The sequence below is a fragment of the Fusarium mangiferae genome (genome assembly GCF_900044065.1).
Source record: "Fusarium mangiferae strain MRC7560 genome assembly, contig: FMAN_scaffold017, whole genome shotgun sequence".
NCBI classification, from domain to species: Eukaryota; Fungi; Ascomycota; class Sordariomycetes; order Hypocreales; family Nectriaceae; genus Fusarium; species Fusarium mangiferae.
In genome coordinates, this window is record NW_024573937.1 from 410,015 (window position 1) to 429,131 (window position 19,117).

A 19,117-nucleotide genomic window follows, 5' to 3' on the forward strand; every position below is an offset into this window, starting at 1 on the left:
GCCCTGCCTCGGCCGAAAGCACTTTTATCTTTTCTTATTTCTCCATACCCCGTGTTCCCCATTCTCCATGGTCACTGTCACTGTATTTGTCTGTTTGTCTGTCATGGGACGTGGGATGCATGTATCCTTCAGCCGCGTCCGGATGTCCGGTATTCCCAGCGCCACTGCGTCATAGGCAATCCTGTCCCGTCAACATTGTTAAGAAATTTTAACGAACTTCCCCAGAAAACCAGTTTTCATGCTGGTAATTTTACCTAAAGCGTAACTTAATTCCACGTGCTTCCCCAATCCCCAGTCCGTTTATCTAAGCAACCGTTTGCATTCAGTTCCCACGAGTCAATAACAATTTGTTTTGGTGGACATACTGTATCATGTCATCGTCGGGGAATTTAATTTGCTAGCGTGGTGGTATGCCGCTTTCTTACCCTACACAAATTTCTCTTCGTGTTCGCATCGTGGTGTACCTGAATGCCGAGTCATCCGTAGGGCTGTCAGCGTTTTGAACAATTCGTCAATGAAATCTTTAAGAGTGTGTCACTTGACGATCTGCGTTTTCTATGGTATGATAAAAGGCCCGACAACGACGCGTAACATCGAAAGTCGATGGTCGGCTTCACGATACCGCGAGAATGGCACTGTTATTGGAGCGGTTGGCAGCCCATGGGGCCCCATAGTCGGGAATATACGGTTATTGGTGTTTGCATTTGTGACAAGCTTATCTTGTGCTGCTTGACAGTGCCGAGGTAAGTTACTGGGTTGTTCGGTGATTAGGTAAAAGGCGATGATGCCGGAAGTGCCCTTCACGATGGGGTCAATTGGAGTAGTGGCTCCTCCTAGAAAATGGAGTAAAGATATGTTATTTCAACATACATCAAAAATCTCTGTTCGGTTGTGTTCTTATCGCGGCCTGCTTTGTACCCGTCGTTCGAAAGAAATATGCAGATCCTGCGACAGGCTCATGACAGTGTCACACTGCGCAGGCCGGATGAGCTCAAGGCGGACTCATTGAATTTAGACGCCGACTCACGCAGCGACTAATGATCGAAACACCACCAGGACATTACCTCCATGAAAGCTCTCTCAGCAACACGTGAAGAATCGTGTATTAATTGTTCACTCCTCCAAACACCACTATACTAGTATAACTTCTTGAACGGGAGCATCGTCAAAAAATGCTGGTGGAGCCTCTGGTTTTTTGAACAACTCATCGAGGCTTTCTTCATCCATTGGCTCATCCAAACAGTTCAGACGAGTAGTACTGAAGAGACTAACCGGCTCAGGCTGAGGTCTAGCTAGATGACCCGCACCCAGTCGACGAAATGCCGCTTTGTTGTTATGACTTTCTTCCCGCAGTAACAAGACAACATCGTCCAGGTCAGAAATACTATCCTTAAGGCTGACCGTAAAAAGGCGGAGAAGAAACAATCGATCTTGATCAAAGTCTATTTTCACACTGTCGAGATATAACAACAGCCCAGGCGGTTGCCCGTTTTCAGAACCTTGTCTGGTGTCGAATGTATTGTCGCCGTCGAGAAAAGGCAAACTGGCATTTGTTGGATGCTGGAGTCTAACAGCCTTAAGGGAACCTAATACTCTCAGGTCCGCCCCTTTCAATGATGTTGCATATGGAGGTCCCGTCCAATCACAACTATAGTGAACCAGCTTGACGCGGTTCTCCTCAGGAGGAAAACCTTGATCGTAAGTATCCAGATCGTCAAACAAGTTGTGGATATGCTTAGCTTTGGATGAGAACCAGGTCCAACTTGGAATGCTGGCAGGGTTTGTTAACGTTGACCATTCTATGAGGATCTTCTTTGCTGCGCTTACCCTTTGAAGACATCATCATCATGGCGAGCTTTGTTGTCCACTAGTGTATAGCTGTACCAGGCCATATCAGTACAAAAAGTTCCGTCCCATAGACCCAGAATGGGTCGTTGAAGCGATATGTGCTCGTAGTGTTTGATTAAACCAGCCATAGCAGTTATCCTATCACTATCGAAGCTAAGATGACGGGCGCTGAACTCGGTTACCCACCTGGACCAAGGGGAAGGCCTCTTTGATGGGAATTTGATGGTGTCCATAAAGTGCACCGGGCTAGGTAGCTTCGATAGTTTGTCATAGATATTACCATCTTCTGAGGACAGCCCATCTGTGCATTGATAGAACATCTGGGTACTGGTAAAATGAATGAGTCGAGTCGACAGAATCTGCTCTTGAAGGGCCCATGCTCTCTTGCTGAGTGGTCCGTCGAGTATCGCTGCTCTTGAAGCCACTGGATGACGAACCAAGCAGTTTTTAGGAAACTTTTCTTCAAATTCCCGGGGAAACAAGTCAGGGGATAAGTGCACAACTTTCGCCGGGGTTATGGAGTCCAGAAACAACCCTCCATCTGAGTCCGGCGACGAAGAAGCCGCTAGGGTCAAACAGCTTCCTTTGTAGACATCGGCCATTTTGGATGCCTCAGTCGCCCAATCATCGTCATCATTCTGGATAATGCAGAGAGAGTCAATCCAAATAAATTCTATACCAATTGCTCTGGTTACTGTAATCGCGTCTTGAAAGGTTTTCGGAAGAGAATGAAACGAGATCCGTTTCATCTTTTGATGGACGTTCTCCCGAGTAGTGCGTGCTGCGTGATTGGTACTCGAGCCCCAGCAATGGCTTAAAGCTGTGTATCTGACTCGGTTCAACTGGGACAGGTTGGCTGTACTGACTAGTCGGAGATCTCCATCATCTGCACCCGTATGAAGGGCAAGGAACCGTGCTGGACGAAGAACTTTTGGCATACGGCATTCCTCATGATCAGTCAAGCAAGTATCAAGCCAGTTCTGAATCGTCTCAACTCTTGCCTCGAATTTGATGTGATCTGTAGCCCAGATAGCTCGTTCTGCAATCAACGCTGAGGTGATACTATGTTAGTGCGCCACTCAGCATTGCTTTATCAAGAACTTGCCGTGTGGCTGAGCAAAGGCAATCCAGGGCGACCACCTAGGATCATTCTTGCGTCTGGTGATTAGGTAGTAGTATTGAAATTTTGACAACGGGACTAGGCGAGCTAGACTAGTGACGGATGAATCATAGTGACCATATCGGTCTGATGGAAATGCGATGTCAAAAAAGTAGAAGTCGCTGATCCTGTTATAAACAGGCAGAGGGGGTGTTTCTGCGTTTTCCCAAGTCGATGTATGATGTGCCCATCGAAGGAGATAAATAGCACCTCGACGTCTTATGGCAAGACTGGTATAGAGATGATCTTTATTATGGTCGATGATAGGATTTCCGAGGAGGAAGGGAAGCATCAACGAGCATAGCTCGCAAGAAAGTGCAGACTTTTGTAACTCAGAAATAGAGTCGTAGTGTTGGAACCTGTGTAAACGTGGCTCATGAGACTCATCACCAACACGCCCGAATTCCCGTAATAGGTAGAAGGGTTCCAAGTCTAGGGCATATTTTAGATCCTGACGAGCGTCGGCATCCAGGAAGAAGTACATAACAGAGCGCTGACAAACCGCACAATACGACATCTTGAGAGTTTATATCTCCTAGCTAGCAGCTATGCTAGTTTAGATTAGTTATAAAAAGATTACGGACATCAGGATTAGGTGAAAGTAACCCATGATATGATAATGAGAAGAGGGGTAATGACGTGGCCGTTTTCTATAGGTTCGAAGGATGAAAATGCCGCAATGGTATACTCGGCCAGTAAAACTCCGCTGGCTTATTACAAGTAATGATGTAAGTAAACCCTGCTTGTATTCAATGCTGCTCTTTCTTAATATGCAGTTATGTTGCATCAATGCTAGTCTTCTCCTAGTTGATTTACTTACATCAAATGTTTACATGGTTTGATAATCCGAAGGCAGTGATTGGTCCTGAAATAAACTATTAACATTCTCGCCCTAACAAGATACCAGGATATTGGTCAATACTTCATCCCGAGTATATAAAAAGCTCAATTCAAGCATTAATATACTGACTTTACATTTAGAGACGCTCATCAGCTTTCCATGCCCCTTGAAATCACTTCTTCTGGTCCTTCAACTCCCCACGCTCCTTAACAACCCTCGCAATCTCATCACCAACTTCCGTCCCTAGTCCTTCAAACCCCTTGATAACACCCTCCCTATCCCCGTGTCCCATCTCCTGGCTCATCTTGAACTTGCCCTCCAACTTGGTAACCTCAATCTCAATGCCAATAATATTCCTCTTCAACAACTCAACATACTTCTCCGGCGCATCAGACACCTTCCACTGACTCTCAGCCGTATCCCCCATCGCACCCCTCTCATTATGATCCGTAAGATCACTAATTGCCTGCCCGAGAAACGAAGAGGTCTCTTCATTATTCTCATAGTAAATCCTCGCCTTTCCATAAACCTGCGCCGCGGCGTAATTCCACGTCGGCACCACTTTTCCATTCGCTGGTTTCGTCTCGGTGTAGAACTTGGGGGTGACGTAGTGGTGAGCTGGCTTTGTGAAGATCACTAGGACTTCGTCTTCGAGATAGTTTTTGAGAGAGGGGTTGGAGGTGCAGTGTTCGATCATGGCTTTGCTTTGGGGGTTTTGACGAGCCAAGTGCCCGCGGAGACGACCGAGTTCTGTTTCACTGGATTCATCTTTTACGTCGAGAAGGAAAGGGATGTGACTGCTTTGTAGAAAGGAGTGGGTTTGGGATTTTATGCCGGTTGTGAGCATTCCAAGGGGGTTTTCGTGGATGAGACGGCGAAGGACGCGGAGGTCTGCTTCAGCGTGGGCGGCGCGGATATACATGTTTAGTATGTCGGGTATGCCTTGTGTTACCGTAATAGTTTATATCAAAGGGGGACATTGAAGTCTTGACGCCAGTGTAGAATGAAAGGATATCACAAGTAATAAAGGTTTGGCGGAGTGGGCGGGCCGCCCCAGTGAGAGGGCGTCGTTCACATCGACCGGGCCGGTCTAGGTCGGCGAATCACAGGTACAGTCATTCTCAGCAAGGTCTAGAGCGAATTGGAGCCGAGGGGTTTGTCATTGGTCATTCACCTAGCGTTATCGGACCTGCTTCCGAGGGTCGAAAACGCTTGAATGCAGAATTATCAACCGAGTCACAATTTCTCGGTCTTGAACACCGAAAGCCATTGAGAGACGAGACATGATTGAAAGAATGTTTATCATAAAGAAGCTAATTGATTCTAGTCTAACCTGTCTATCTAGATGCCATATTTCAAGCCCACTATTTAACGCCAAATTCATCAACCCATGATTCAATACCTCTGATTAGTGCAACTACAAACTCTTAACCATGATATGGTCAGTTTGAACAATAGACCCAATAGTGAAATCATGATCCCCGACCTGTTTATATCCCCATTTCTCATACGCCCTTATCGCCCTCGGATTCTCCTCCCAAACACCAAGCCACAAATTTTTGAACCCCTGCTCCTTCGCCATACTCTCGATAGCCTTCTCCAAAGCCTTTCCAACACCGGCGCCATGAGAATCAGGATGTACGTAAATCCTCTGTAACTCAACGGTCTTTTCCAGGTTTTCTACGCAGGGTTCACTGCTTCCGCGGGTGAGATATGCGAAACCGAGAAAGTCATCGTCGGTGTTTGTCGCGATGATAACATCTTTGTTTGTGTCGTTCAAGTCGTTGATGATGGATGCTTCTGTATAGGATTCTTCGAGAAAAGCACTGAGTTCGTGGGGCTCGACGGAATGGCCGAATGTTATTGTAAAGACATGTGCGCCTAGCTCTGCGATGCGAGCAGCATCAGTGAGTGTTGCAGGCTTGATGATGACTTCTTTGTGAGGCTGCTGGGAGTCCTTGGCAGTCATGATGGACAAATTGGTGCAACGCAGCTAAGGATAACGATTGAGTAATAAATACGTGTAGACGGGGTAGATATTGGAGGAGTTGGCGATGAGTGGATCTGCAGATTCCGGATCTTAAAAATTAGGCTTGGCTGCGCGGCTTAAAATACTTGAACAGTTCCAACTTAGATAAACTCCCCGAGTCCAGAGGTGAACCATGCAGATCTGAACGAATGGTTTCTGGAATGATCTCGCCACGGGTCTCGGCCCTGCTTCCGACGAAGACTAGCGCGCGCCCTTGATGTCAAAAATCAATGGACCTCGCCTTTGGATTGACCATTTCCGGGACCGGATATGCACAACTATGACACCAGATTGGGTAAACTTCTGTATTGGTGTTATTTTCTATAGAGTTTGCTTTCATCCTGTATCGATGCATTTTGCTCGGAGGGCGCGCAGAATTACAACCATTTGCTCTATACTCGATCCTGGAAACGCCCATCTTTCGCAGATCCTGATTCCCTTGTCCTGTAATTGGTTGAGATCTGGGACTCTGAGGGCATCTAATCTTGAGAAGGCTGCGAATGAGAGGAGCAATACTACTGCCATGGTCCTGCATTTGTTAGTAATTGTTATTGCACTTTGTCGTAGACGTACCCATGTAAGAGATTCTCCAAAGATGCAGTCGGCGCGTGCACTGCAAATTCGACTGCATTGAGGTATCTACGACAGTGGACCAGACATTGTCGCGCATTCTCGAGCGTGGCGGGGTTCGGCTGCGTCCCTGGTGCGAGAGCGCAAACTTGATACAGAAAAGGCCTGTAGATAATATCACCTGTAGTGTGATATCGTATAGTTACCATGGTATCATCAATGCCTATCGGGGGGATCTCAAGATTTGGACGGATACTATGAGGGAGGAGATGGTACCATGCACCCAGCTGACGATTCAATTCGTGGGCTAGATTTGGGAGACTTGACTGTGTCTCTTCAGAGTTATCAGCTTGGTTATCGCCCGTACCTGGTTCAGCTTCTGCGTAGAGGACGTAGTGAATGCGATTTAAGAGGCGCCGGGACGAGAGATCGGCGAGCCAGCGATGCATATAAGGTTCGGAGGGACCATCGGACCACGGGTAGGGGAGTTTATCGACGATCTTCTCGATGCCACTGCGAGGGAGATGATGCTCTGCCAAAATGTCACTAACGATAGTTAGAGAAGGCTTTTATAACGTAAGGCGGGCTGACTTACCATTCGAGCACGAGGATAGCCCAAAAGACTCGTAGAATTGACTGGTCTTGCGAACCATCTCGCAGCAACTTCTCGGACCTGGCAAGTCAATACAGCACTAAATTACGACCACAGCTATACACACCTTATCCAATAATGCTGAACATCAGTTGACGCCATGTGCACCAACCTCCACGCAAGCAGCGGCCTCGACAAATAGCTATAGTACAGCGCAGCGAGATACAACGCCTGCGGCAACAAAGGATCACCACCGAACGAGCATAACGACTCCGTGAGTAACAACCTCACAGCGGGTGTGAAGAATTTTACTCCAGGGCTCCAACTTGCATCCATACGATTCGGCGTCTCAGCAGCAACAGAACCTAGTGCGAGAACAACGAGGACCAGGGAAGACGGGAGATCAGGCCGTGCGCCATGGTCGACGGTTCTGTCGTATAGATCGTAAAAAGCTCGCTGGTCGAGAATTGGATGGAAGCGATGAACGAGTTGGAAGTAGTTTCTCACGAGATGATCTGTTTCGTTGGGTGATAACGTCGGTAGGTCGATTTGACTCGCTGGTTCCGCGTTCAATCTCAATCCTTCAGGGATGGGTCTTCTCAACTCAATATGGAGAAAAAGATCTGAAGGATAGTGTCCCAGCAGTGCTTTCGCCGGCGCAGATCTGAGTAAGTTCCCCGTTGTGGATGAGTGAGAAAGTGGTATGTCCATCGTCGTGTTGAAGACATTGTTATTGGCGAATTGAGAAAGCGATGTTTGTGTCCCAGGTCCTGTTGAGTGGACTGATGAGGCAGGTACTATTCCATCCTCAGGACTTATTGGTTCGTTATGTCGTGTTATGGGATATGGTGCATAAGGTGTTGAGACTGGGTAAGGAGTCGATGCTGGGAAAGGTGTTGAGATGGGACTTCGATCTCGTTGGCGAGCGATAGCAGACTGAAAGGTCGATTCAAGAGATTCAAGACGATCAAAGATCTCATCAACGCGATCAACAGGGATTGCAATTCGCCTAACCAAGTCAGCCTTGCATAACAACTTATGAGAATGAAACTCACTTTGACTCATTTCCTTCATCGCGATACTCGCACTCGGAGTTATTCGCCTCTTCGCAGAGGGTACAAACCGGCTGTCTGCCATCACATTTCCTCTTCCTGCGTCGATTAGCACCCTGTCGCTTCTTTAGCCATATTGACACACCTCTTTCTGCAGTAATTGCAGGCCTTGGCGGCTCGCTTCCGCTTCGCAGATTCCATGCCTGCCTGTTTTGTGTGTCACACTGGGAAATCTTTGCTGCGGGGCGGATGTCAGGCGGAGGAGGCGGCTGGTTCTCCGCCTCCGGTCAGGGGCGGAAGAACTTTGCGCCGTATGCTGCAACGCTAAGGCAGACGAGGGGAGTCTCTGGAGATGTTGCATACTCTTATCGATAAGGATGTGGTAAAGCTCTTGTCTAGTATCATACCCAGCTACCCTAAACTTGTTCATTGAGTTATCTCAACAGATCAAAATAATGCCAAATACAATTATTTACAACTGATTAAAGTATTTTTCCTTAGCTTACTAATTTATTGAACTACTTAGTCGTGAGAAATTATATGTTCTGCCTGTGCATTCATCGCTGTGATCTTCTCAATGGAGTCAAGGTAAACAGTCAACAATCTCAAGCTCATTTTCATTTGTCTTCAAGCTCAGTGCGCAATCTATCCTCTGTAAAACGCTAAATGCAAATGAGAAATTGCCACTTTGATCATTCTTACCAGAGAAATTGGCCCATTTTGATCTTATCATTGCACTAAGTCGATGGAGACCTCCGCATTTCACCATCCAAGGCTCTGATGACGAAGTGGATAACGTGCAATCCCGGGGATTTGACAAGCTAGCACGCCATCCCGAAATCCCATCGATCTACCCAAAATGCAAAGAAAACCGAGCTGATCACATGGCTTTGGGCTTGAAAGGAATAATTTGCTCGGCCTGTCGGATAGACGAGACATGGCGAAATTGTAAGCGTCTGTCACCTAATACGAAAGTACATTCATGAGCGAGTACGAGGATGACAAGATCGAGTCAAATGCTTGCGACAACCGATATCTCGGAGCTCAAAGAAGCTCCTCGACTCCGATCATCCAATGAGATCAATAATGGAACGAGATCCGAGAGACTCCGAGATCCGAATCGGTTGTCGACCGATGATGCGGATGAAACAACGTTATCGCAAGCGTAGCTGCGGTCTCACTATCCAATGGATTCGCAAGCTAAAGTGACACCATCGACCATGATGAAAGCGCAAGACCAACGGCATGACTCACTAGACTGTGTGCGTACCTGTTCTTGCGGGGTTAGCGAGGTCAATCGGGATGTCGTAAGTAAAATGACGGATTGTGCGATCTGATAACGCGTAGTGGGGACTGATGTTATTGTATATAAGAGAAGCATAGAGCCACGCAAATACTGTCTTCTGTCCCTGAGGATTAGCATTGTTCCATTAAGACAGGTCAAACATAGCTCAACATGTCGGCTACTGCTACCATCATCCAACAGGCTGAGCGCATCGTGCCGCTCAATGTCGAGGCGAATAAGTACCCAGAGCCTCTCAAGGCATCGGGAGCCCTTGACAAGTTCACATTCGAAGAGTCAACCCCCGTCATCGGACGCGAATATCCCAAAGTCAATCTCGTTGACGATATCATCAACGCACCCAATGCCGACGAACTAATCCGCGATCTCGCCATCACCAGTACGTTTTCTCCCCAACCCCCAAACTCATCGCTAACATCTCAGTCTCCCAACGCGGCGTCGTCTTCTTCCGCGCCCAAGACAACCTCACAGACGAACAGCACAAGCAACTCGTCCACCGTCTCGGCCAACTAACCAACAAGCCCAAGGACTCAACTCTCCATATCCACCCTCTTCTCAACAGCACCAATGAATTCGGCGTAGACGACAATGAGATCAGCGTTATTTCGTCAAACGTGGAGTTCTTCCAGGATAGAATCAAAGATCGTGATGATAGAAAGCAAGGCGCTGCAAGCTGGCACAGCGATATCCAATTCGAGCAGTATCCAGCTGACTACACGAGTCTGCGGCTCACAAAGCTCCCTGCTGGAGGTGGCGATACCCTTTGGGCCTCGGGATATGAGCTATATGATCGATTTAGCGACCCCTACAGAAAGTTCTTTGAGGGCTTGACTGCTACGTTTTCTGGCGAAGGGTTCTTGAGGGCGCGAGATGCGAGACCGGATCATTACAAGGTCTACGAGGAACCGCGAGGAAATCCCGCCAACATTGGCGATGAGCTCAAGGCGATTCACCCCGTTGTTCGAACAAATCCCGTCACGGGATGGAAGTCTATCTTTGCGATTGGAAACTTCCCCAAGCGCATTAATGAGCTGAGCGAGCGTGAGAGCAGAGAGATCTTGGAGTCGCTCTACAAGAGGATTGAGCAGAACCATGATCTGCAGGTTCGCTTCCGTTGGAGAAGTCCCAACGATATTGGTAGGTACTCTGTTTCAAAAGGGTTGAGGATTACGCTAATGATGTCTAGCATTCTGGGATAACCGCAGTGCATTCCACAGCGCGACGAATGATTATGATGGTCTTGGTGAGCGCACGGGTCACAGGGCTGTCGGCATTGGCGAGAAGCCTTACCTCGATCCTAACAGCCTTTCAAGGACCGAGGCTTTAAAGACAGCTTAATATCTGTTTGGAATTTTTAGATAATGAATATCATGAGATTTACTTTAACTCGGCTTTTCTGCCCCTCAGACTTTGCCTTGCTGAACCTCTTGATACACGTACTCAAAAGTTCCCGAAGGTGCTCTTAGGTTGCAGTTAAACAAAGCGCGGAACCCGATGTAGCCGTCTTGGCTGCAGGGAGGTATTTGTCCCTGCCCCCGTCCCCGGTGTCCCTCCGGCGGGGACGTCTGCTCCGTCTGTGACGGGCGCAACCGAGTTTGTTAAAATATTCAGGCCAAATGCAGGACAGTAGATCTAGATGTGATTGAAAAGACTGCCAAGGACGATCATCGAGCCTGAGAGTGAGTCGAAGAGGTCTTACTATTTGCCACCAGACCTACTACCTAAATCTTGCCCTTCATTGATCAACCATCCACAAAAGCAAAAACATCAGCTAACATAAACCAAAAACCTATGTCAAGTTCACTTATCATTCCTCATTCAGCTTAAGGCTACATGCTGAAGCCGCACCTATCACCATGCTTTTCTATACACCTCTGTCCTCAGCCTAGACTTTCATTTCCGCCCCCAATGCCATACAGGTTGGCTCAGACCATCTTTCGGGTAATTCATCAAATGAAAGCCCAATTGGAGTTCCTTGCAAGGGGTAATAACTCCGAAGCTGGGTGATCCTTGTCTCGGTCGGATCTTTTCAGCTAAATTTACGAGCCCTTCCTATGTTGTGATTGGTACGTGCCATGCGGCTGAGGTTCTATCATCGCCTTGGGCCTCTGTTTTCTTGTCAGTGTTAACGAGTTCATGCATTCATCATTATTCAGCGCATCCCTCGAGTGACCTCTTCAATAAATCAGTGTGAAAACAGTAACGAGCCTCATTCTTATTATGAATCAAATCCTGATTCTCAGTTCAAGCAATGCCGGTTCACTCAGTATATCTACATCTTCTCACTCAGTGGTTCCAAATAGCCTGTTTGTCTTGAGTTCTAGACCTTCAGATAGACAAAAAGTGTGGGATATATGGAGCATTCCCCAGCTGCATTGAGACTGCTATCTTTTGGGTGCCGTTCATGCCGGTTTATATGAGCCGATTAAAAGGACTGCCAATTGCAGACACCATTATTATCCAGTCTTGAGGCCTCGGGGACGTTTGTTTGGGGGCCGTATCAATCCGGAAGCTAGCAAATCGCAAATGGTGACACTCTTGCATTGAATGGACACGAGAGCACACCGCATACTTGCAGAGAAGCGGCGTAGTAATATTGATTGCCACATCATGTTAAATGTGTTAAGTAGGAAAGGCAATCACGCTTGATAACGATCCCTCTCGCAGGACATAGCGACTATAAGTATCTCAATGATTCTCTTAATCTTTCCGTTTTCATCCTCATCCAAACACCACCTTCTAGACTTGTATATCGATCCTTCTTACCCAACATGCTTTTCAACGTCTTCACCACCGCAGCCATTGCTCTCCTCGCTGCTCCGGGCCTAGCCAACCCCATCGAAACCCTCCCCGAAGGTCTAGAGTCCCACCTGGAGAGCCGCGCAGCCGACGTCACGGCTAGATTCTGGAAACAAACTACATGCAAAACCGAGCGATCCAAAAAAGGCTTCCAGAGTGGGCATTGCATCAAAGACCTAGCTGGTAAAGACCATGCCGTCAGCATGGACGCGAGAAAGAAAAACAGCTGTCATAGTGAGTCATCAAACTTGTGAACACGATATTAACGCCCGCTTACCAGCTCCCGCTCTAGTGATCAGATACAGGGAGAAAAACTGTGTGGGCTATTCTGAGAAAGGCCTCAACCTCTATGATTGCTTCAACATTGGAGACGAGTGGAAGTCTATGAAGTTCAAGTGTTAGAGTCGATAAGTCGTAGTCTTTCAGATGACAAGAATTTGTTTTATAGCTCAGCCTCTCCTCAATTTGGTGAAATGAAGGGGACGTGGATGTTCATGATAGAATGTTCATGATATGTAGAGCAATAGTAATAAAATATGGCTGTAAGGTGTAGAAGGAAACAAAAGTGTAGCAGTGATCCAATCGTTAAATGGCCTTTCCAAAGTGTTGGACTCCAGATTATATCGTCTCATCGGTACACTGAATTTGGACATATTATATACACGATCTTATGAATTTGACTTGAATTAATTCTCTTCTAGACGCCTTGCCTAATGTGTTTGCTTTGAATATACTTGCTCTATTGAGTTTATAGACGCTGGGCTTGAGCCTAAGTTAATAAAATTCTCTCGTTCTCATCATTCATCCCAAGTTTAATCGGCAGCGTCAAGAGTTTGCTACCCTCGTTCTCTTCCTCCTCGCCATTTGCCAGTCTTCTCACTTCTGAGGCGTTATCACCTGTCAATGGAGAGGCCAATGCCAACGCGACAAACTCGGATATCGTATCTCGAGACTTGCCAGGTCGTTCCCCACTTACCCAGAACATGGCTATATAGACGCCAAATACAAGTACCAATGCCACGTGGATGAAAAGAGCTGTGATGGCGAAGTATACTGCCGTACTTTGACGGCCATACCCCCATCCATATCTGTAGACCTCCCAGTCGATAGATACTGGCTCATCGACTTCAGTTGCCTCAAATACTTCCGATCCAGGATTGCCATCTTCGTCAGGATGGGGCTCCCAGAATTCTTCTATCCCCTGCGATAAGCCATTCTGGAGGTTCTTGGTAATCAGGCGCATCTTTAGGCTAATGGCATTACGAGACATACCATCGACTATAGCGAGAGAGAGTATAGCAGATACAGTCTTGGAGATCTCGTTGATATAGGATTCAACTTTTGACCCATCAGTCGTGAAGTTTCCCAGCTTTCTGCCAGTTGCTGTGTTGAAAGGTGGAACAAAGTGATTGGGAATATAGTCGTCGTCATCCTCATCATGGTCGTCGCCAGTTTTTATAAAGGTGTCCATTAAATTCTCAATCGCTGTGACGCCTCTTTTTCCGTTCTTAACGTTGTAATGGTATCTTGTCTTGAGATTCAGTGATCTGGCCCAAGATGTATCAATCACGACGTTTGGTGACGTGAGCCCTCCAGGAGGACTAGACGTGTTTGTGGGGTCCCAATAACGCCTTAACGACATCAGGTCCGTGAAATTACTGTGAATTGTGTTGTCCATCGTGGGATCGTATTCAAGAGATACATCTACCCAGCGGGCATCGATCATGCATGGGAGGATTATGCTGTCAAGCTTTGCTTTATCGCCTTGGAGATAATACGCGGGGACTGTTGCGACCGCAGCGAGAGAAAGCTTGGGATTATCAAACAAAGACGAAGCGTCAACCCATCTCAGAGTAGGGATATGAAGAGTGGATTCTGTGTGAAGCCAATCCTTTGGTTTAGCGATTCGATTCCCCATTCGTTGGTAGTTGTCGGTGTCCTCTTTGTCAACAAGTTGACTGAAGTTTCTTAGATTGTTTACCTTGAATATAGGATCCTGAATCTTCTTGGTGGCATTGATCCAAGAGAAGGGAGAACACTGAACCTGTACCAGCGGTGCACGAATGTCCTGGATACTGGGTCGAAATTGCGGGCGCTCAATGTCGTTTACCCTACCCACTTTCTGTTCCCGGATGTGGTTCCAGAGCAGACCCGCTATCATGGCGATTGAAGTATGTGAAGTTGTGGCGACAGCAAGACTTTCATTTGCTGCGGTATAGTTATTGAAATCTAGCGTTGAACTGATCTTCCGGTACGACTTTGAAACTGGTAGTTTAATCTGGGTCTCAAGATCGATACCGTCGGTTTGATACGCTCTGAGCAAGGAGAGAAGAGTGCTGTACCCTCCTCCGGGGCATTGATCCCAGCTAGGATCATCCTCACACTTGCCACGCGGCGTCAAGTATGACGGAAACACTCGACTCGAATTTCCAGTGATGAGGGTTGTAAAGTTTTGGCCATTGAAGGCGTCGTGGACTTTCCACCAGTCAAGTGTCGGAGTGAGCAAGATTGCGGACGATGGAGCAATAACGTTGGCGTAAATAGCGGCCATCGCAAGACCTATAGCGAAGAGGAAGTTTTGGTACTGGGAAGGCCTGTGCAAGGCACCCCAAAGCCCTTTCGACCAGAGCCAAGGGACTGAGCCAAACCGATATACTCCATCCAAAACGCCGAACGAAACACCCTGACCTCGAAGCATGTGCCTTATAATATGGAATGCCATGGCAGTTAGAGATGCTTGGATGAGGGCTTCGTGGATCTTGGCAGCAAACTGTAGAGCTGATGTATTTGACTCGGCCCTGATCTCCATTCCGAGCACATCAAGCTTCGCGGTTTGGTCAAACCAGTATATCTCGCGAAGCCTGAACTGAACAATGACGATAGTAATAGCGATGGCTAAAACGTGAACCGCCACTGAGATGATCTGTAGTTTATTCTGGTACGGTATTGCAAATCGTCTGGGTTTGGACATGGAATCGACGAGGTTCTCTCTTGACAAAGAAGATCCTGTCGGAAGCCTGTTCAAGGGTATGCTGTCCGATGAAGTGTTGATGGGCGATGCGAGAGGGTAATTTGGTACCGAAAGTAGGCGGTCGGTCGCCTTGACCGGCGTGTGGCTTTCTATGTCGACCATCCTAACGATGTCCTTTGATATTAAGAAGATTATAACTGACGTTGAGTGTTGTCTTGGGACGAGCAACGCGATCACAGCGCGTAGGAGGCTGAAGCTAGGAGGAAAAGAGACATGCTTTGCTTCGAGAGATTCGATCGCATTTAAGTGGAGGACTTACCAGAGCCTTGCGAAGTATTTACATGATAAATCCTGTGCCAAGAGCTGCAGAAGCTCAGCTAGAATAAAAATAGTCATTGATCAATTCCTAAAAATATCATGGCTGCAGATAACCCTGTCGTTTTAACCATAAGCCTGGATGACGGGTCGTGGAGCTACACGGGATGATGGTTTTCATAACACTCTGATCAACATCGGGTGGGCCGGGGACCTCCAAGAAAAATAACATTAGTCCAAATGGGTGACTTCTGGGCTCAAGAGTAGGCTCTTGAAACCCTGGCTTTGTGCTACATTAAATACCCAATGAGGTCTTTTGTAGCAAATAGCCCCCAACTCACGTTAGCCACCTTACTGCTGGATTGAACATGGGGGTTGAAAATAGCTATTACCTGTTGGTATGTGTAATCAATAAAACACAAGTAAGCGCCAAAGCTACAGAAGAAGAGAAAGCAGAATTATAATCTACTATTTATTGAAGAATATAGGAAACGTTTTAAGACTGTATTATTTTTATTCGGAATTGCGTCGCTCTGTCAAATCAAACGCTAAAGCAACAAGATTGTTCCATCCTTCACAATAAGACTGCAGTCATCAATTAGGGGCTGAGTTTACATTTGGTGCGCCCACATGAAGTTGTACCGGGGCTGTACCTTGTGATAGTCCTGTGTGTCAGCCTGCATATTGATTTGGCGTGCCTGCGGAGCCTCGTTAGCCAGGCTGCCCGAATTCCCTCACCTTAGTACTCAGTACACAAATTAAGCACAATTTAATAACGAATGATTTAGGCTAAGTTGATCTAGTTCTCAAATCCTATGTTTATCAGGCGAGATAATCATAACTTGAAAAGGGTATTTTGATAGACTCACGACTTGTTATAGTCATGAAAACTATGCCTAGTAGATACCTGACCTGCAGCTGGCGCAGTTGACGCTGATCTGTTTCATAATTTTCATCCTGTCCCGCTTAGAATAGCAGAATGTGCGGCTGAAAACAAATTTCCCATTTGATCCTGGCTCTGGTTGGTTCTAAGAGCCGACGAAATCCAGCGACAACTTCTGCATGTCATCTGGTTAGCTGTAGCCACCTCATTCCCAATCGTGCGAGAGAACAAAATCGAGTGTTCCTGCTATCGGATATGACTACTGTATATGCGCCAGAACAAAAGCTTCTTGGCAGTCCGGAATGATTCTCGGGAGGTTTTGACACATGCATCTGCATGAAATTGCCGCACTCGCCAAAAATACCTGGCTTCACTGGCTGGCGTCTGGATGCCAAGATGCATGGGGTCTCGGCTTAGAGCATACCATTGGTCAACGATGTCTTGTCGGTCCGTTTCTTTGTTAGATCGATCAATTGACACGCAATGAGGCCTCTTTACATGTGGCTATGTGTTATGTTTAAATATGTGAGCTCATCTGGAAATGAGATAGAATAAGAGGATTTATAGCTAACAAGCCCAGCTTCCATGGGCCCCTTAAGTCCGCAGATTAATCCCCAGCTACAAACATGTTACTGCCATGCTGGAAGTTCTTCAGCTTCCTCGCAGCAGCCCGACTTTGCGAACTTAAAGTTCCAGACTCCGATATCACGACGTGGTGGCACGAAAATTCGGTCGTCAACACCAATACTTCGGTAGCGGCTGATGAGATCCGACGTTCCCGACGATACAGCGTCTCCGTTTCCCTTGCGGGTGAATATGACTTTCATCATTCTTTCGTCTATGAGTCCATTCCTCGTAATGGCAACGGCAAGATGTTTGATCCATCTCAGCCTGGGTCAGCGTATAATTTTGCGGACGGAGATGGGATTACCATTGAGGCAGACGAGGGAATTAATATGGCTTGGACGCAGTTTATCTACCGCAAAGACGTCGATGTTCGGGTTGCTACTACTGACGGGTCTTCGATTGGTCCAGCTTCCAACGTTGTCATCCGCCCTCTTGATCTTGGATTCACAGTCAAAAGTCCAAAGGATGATACTGTCTTGATCCGAGTCCCTTTCCAGAAGTCCGGGGCCAGATTCTCTGTTGAGTTCAAGGACGATCTCTTCACGTACAAGTCTAACGGCACTGATTATGTGAATGATGGTGGTGTTATTGTCAGTCAGGAGCCCAGAAATGGCCTTATCATCTTCGCCAGCCCGCCTCTGCCTAAGGATCTAATTCCCACCAAGACATCCAGCAACGTACAGGTCATCCACCCTGGAAAGATGACGCAGGACACTTTCGGATCCAAACCAACCATCGTCTTCGAATCGGGCATTCATTGGATAGAGAAGGATGGTGTTCTTGGCAAGGACCATATCAAGTTGAATCCGAAGACTCACTACGTATATCTCGAGCCTGGTGCCTACGTCAAAGCAGCGCTGGAATACACAACGAAGCAATCCACTTTCCATACAGTCGGCTATGGAGTTCTGTCAGGCGAGAACTATGTATACATGGCTAACACAGTCAAAAACTATACTTCGGTGAAGGACGACAGGTACAGTCTCCGTATGTTCTGGCACCAGTCCGTGACAGACAATCAGATATGGCACTGCATCGGGCCAACGCTTGCTTCGCCGCCGTTCAACACCATGGATCTCTATCCCAAGAACAGCACTGCCCATGAGGAAGACAACAAAGTCGGCGCACATATCCGCGATTACAAGCAAGTCGGGGCATATTATTTCCAAACAGACGGAACCCAGATGTATAGAGGCTCAGTTCGCGATGTATTCTGGCACGTCAATGATGATGCTATCAAACTATATCACTCTGGAGCTCATCTTCACGGCCTAACGATTTGGAAGGCTCGGAACAACGCGATTATCCAGATGGGCTGGAAACCGCGTAATGTTAGTGACGTATCTGTCAGTAAACTCCGCATCATTCATACTCGGTGGATCAAGCCCGATGCGTATGTTCCGTCGGCTATTCTGGGTGCATCGCCGTTCTATGGTGATCCAAAGGAGATCGACACTCAGCGGACTATGCAAGTCAAAATTGATGATGTCGTCTGTGAGGGGGTTTGTGCAGCACTCTTGACGATTGCTCCAATGCAAAACTTCGACTTGCAGGTCTCGAATGTGCACTTTGAGTCGTTGCATAACGATACGGAGCTGAGACTTGGAAGAAGCGTCGTTGGTGTGGACGCCGGGGAGGGAATGGATAATTATACGCCCGGGCAGGGAAACTTGACACTAGGTATTCATATCAAGACCTGGACAATTGCTGATAGGGAAGTGGATAAGAAGAATGCGGTCGAGAATGGATTGGGTCAGCTGGAGATTAACCCCATGTTTGATGGAGATTGGAGCATTGCATGATCTCTACAACAAGAGGGCTCTGAAATCAGCAACACATGTGCCAAATGTCTGTGCCACTCTTGGAACATCAAATAGATCCCCTACCGCAATAAGAAACTATAAGAACGGGGATGCTACGACCTTTCCTCCAATGCAATAGGTTCCCAAACCGCTCACATTCATGCAGGCAGATCCCCAATCTGCATCATGACGCGGGGTAAAGCAACGACTCGGGAATATTAGTAACAGAAGTGGGCTCTCCTCCTCCCACTTTCGAGCTAGATAGATAATTCGGTTATCTCGGCGACACAAACCCCTCATCTACTGTGCAACGGCCCGGAAACACA

General features: G+C 47.2%; 8 protein-coding genes across 8 annotated transcripts; 3 read left to right on the forward strand and 5 right to left on the reverse strand.

The window, feature by feature from the left end:
* Positions 1-1,131: 1,131 nt before the first annotated feature.
* Positions 1,132-3,524, reverse strand: FMAN_03862 (uncharacterized protein; the record flags this gene model as incomplete). The annotated part of the gene is made up of 3 exons (XM_041824230.1): positions 1,132-1,771; positions 1,828-2,866; positions 2,954-3,524. 3 exons carry the CDS (start codon positions 3,522-3,524, stop codon positions 1,132-1,134), a joined length of 2,250 nt encoding a protein of 749 aa, XP_041689732.1.
* Positions 3,525-4,020: 496 nt separating this feature from the next.
* On the reverse strand, positions 4,021-4,770 carry FMAN_03861 (putative transcriptional regulator; the record flags this gene model as incomplete). Its single annotated transcript, XM_041824231.1, has 1 exon — positions 4,021-4,770. One exon carries the CDS (start codon positions 4,768-4,770, stop codon positions 4,021-4,023), a length of 750 nt encoding a protein of 249 aa, XP_041689733.1.
* A 495-nt stretch (positions 4,771-5,265) lies between these two features.
* On the reverse strand, positions 5,266-5,817 carry FMAN_03860 (uncharacterized protein; the record flags this gene model as incomplete). The annotated part of the gene is made up of 1 exon (XM_041824232.1): positions 5,266-5,817. The coding sequence occupies one exon, from the start codon at positions 5,815-5,817 to the stop codon at positions 5,266-5,268; it is 552 nt and encodes a 183-aa protein (XP_041689734.1).
* Positions 5,818-6,213: 396 nt separating this feature from the next.
* FMAN_03859 (uncharacterized protein) lies at positions 6,214-8,292 on the reverse strand (the record flags this gene model as incomplete). The annotated part of the gene is made up of 6 exons (XM_041824234.1): positions 6,214-6,406; positions 6,451-6,993; positions 7,043-7,120; positions 7,167-8,048; positions 8,095-8,190; positions 8,237-8,292. The coding sequence occupies 6 exons, from the start codon at positions 8,290-8,292 to the stop codon at positions 6,214-6,216; spliced, it is 1,848 nt and encodes a 615-aa protein (XP_041689735.1).
* A 1,255-nt stretch (positions 8,293-9,547) lies between these two features.
* FMAN_03858 (uncharacterized protein) lies at positions 9,548-10,732 on the forward strand (the record flags this gene model as incomplete). Its single annotated transcript, XM_041824235.1, has 3 exons — positions 9,548-9,773; positions 9,818-10,531; positions 10,581-10,732. The coding sequence occupies 3 exons, from the start codon at positions 9,548-9,550 to the stop codon at positions 10,730-10,732; spliced, it is 1,092 nt and encodes a 363-aa protein (XP_041689736.1).
* A 1,433-nt stretch (positions 10,733-12,165) lies between these two features.
* On the forward strand, positions 12,166-12,595 carry FMAN_03857 (uncharacterized protein; the record flags this gene model as incomplete). Its single annotated transcript, XM_041824236.1, has 2 exons — positions 12,166-12,427; positions 12,486-12,595. The coding sequence occupies 2 exons, from the start codon at positions 12,166-12,168 to the stop codon at positions 12,593-12,595; spliced, it is 372 nt and encodes a 123-aa protein (XP_041689737.1).
* Positions 12,596-12,962: 367 nt separating this feature from the next.
* On the reverse strand, positions 12,963-15,326 carry FMAN_03856 (uncharacterized protein; the record flags this gene model as incomplete). Its single annotated transcript, XM_041824237.1, has 1 exon — positions 12,963-15,326. One exon carries the CDS (start codon positions 15,324-15,326, stop codon positions 12,963-12,965), a length of 2,364 nt encoding a protein of 787 aa, XP_041689738.1.
* Positions 15,327-16,988: 1,662 nt separating this feature from the next.
* FMAN_03855 (uncharacterized protein) lies at positions 16,989-18,791 on the forward strand (the record flags this gene model as incomplete). The annotated part of the gene is made up of 1 exon (XM_041824238.1): positions 16,989-18,791. One exon carries the CDS (start codon positions 16,989-16,991, stop codon positions 18,789-18,791), a length of 1,803 nt encoding a protein of 600 aa, XP_041689739.1.
* Positions 18,792-19,117: the final 326 nt, after the last annotated feature.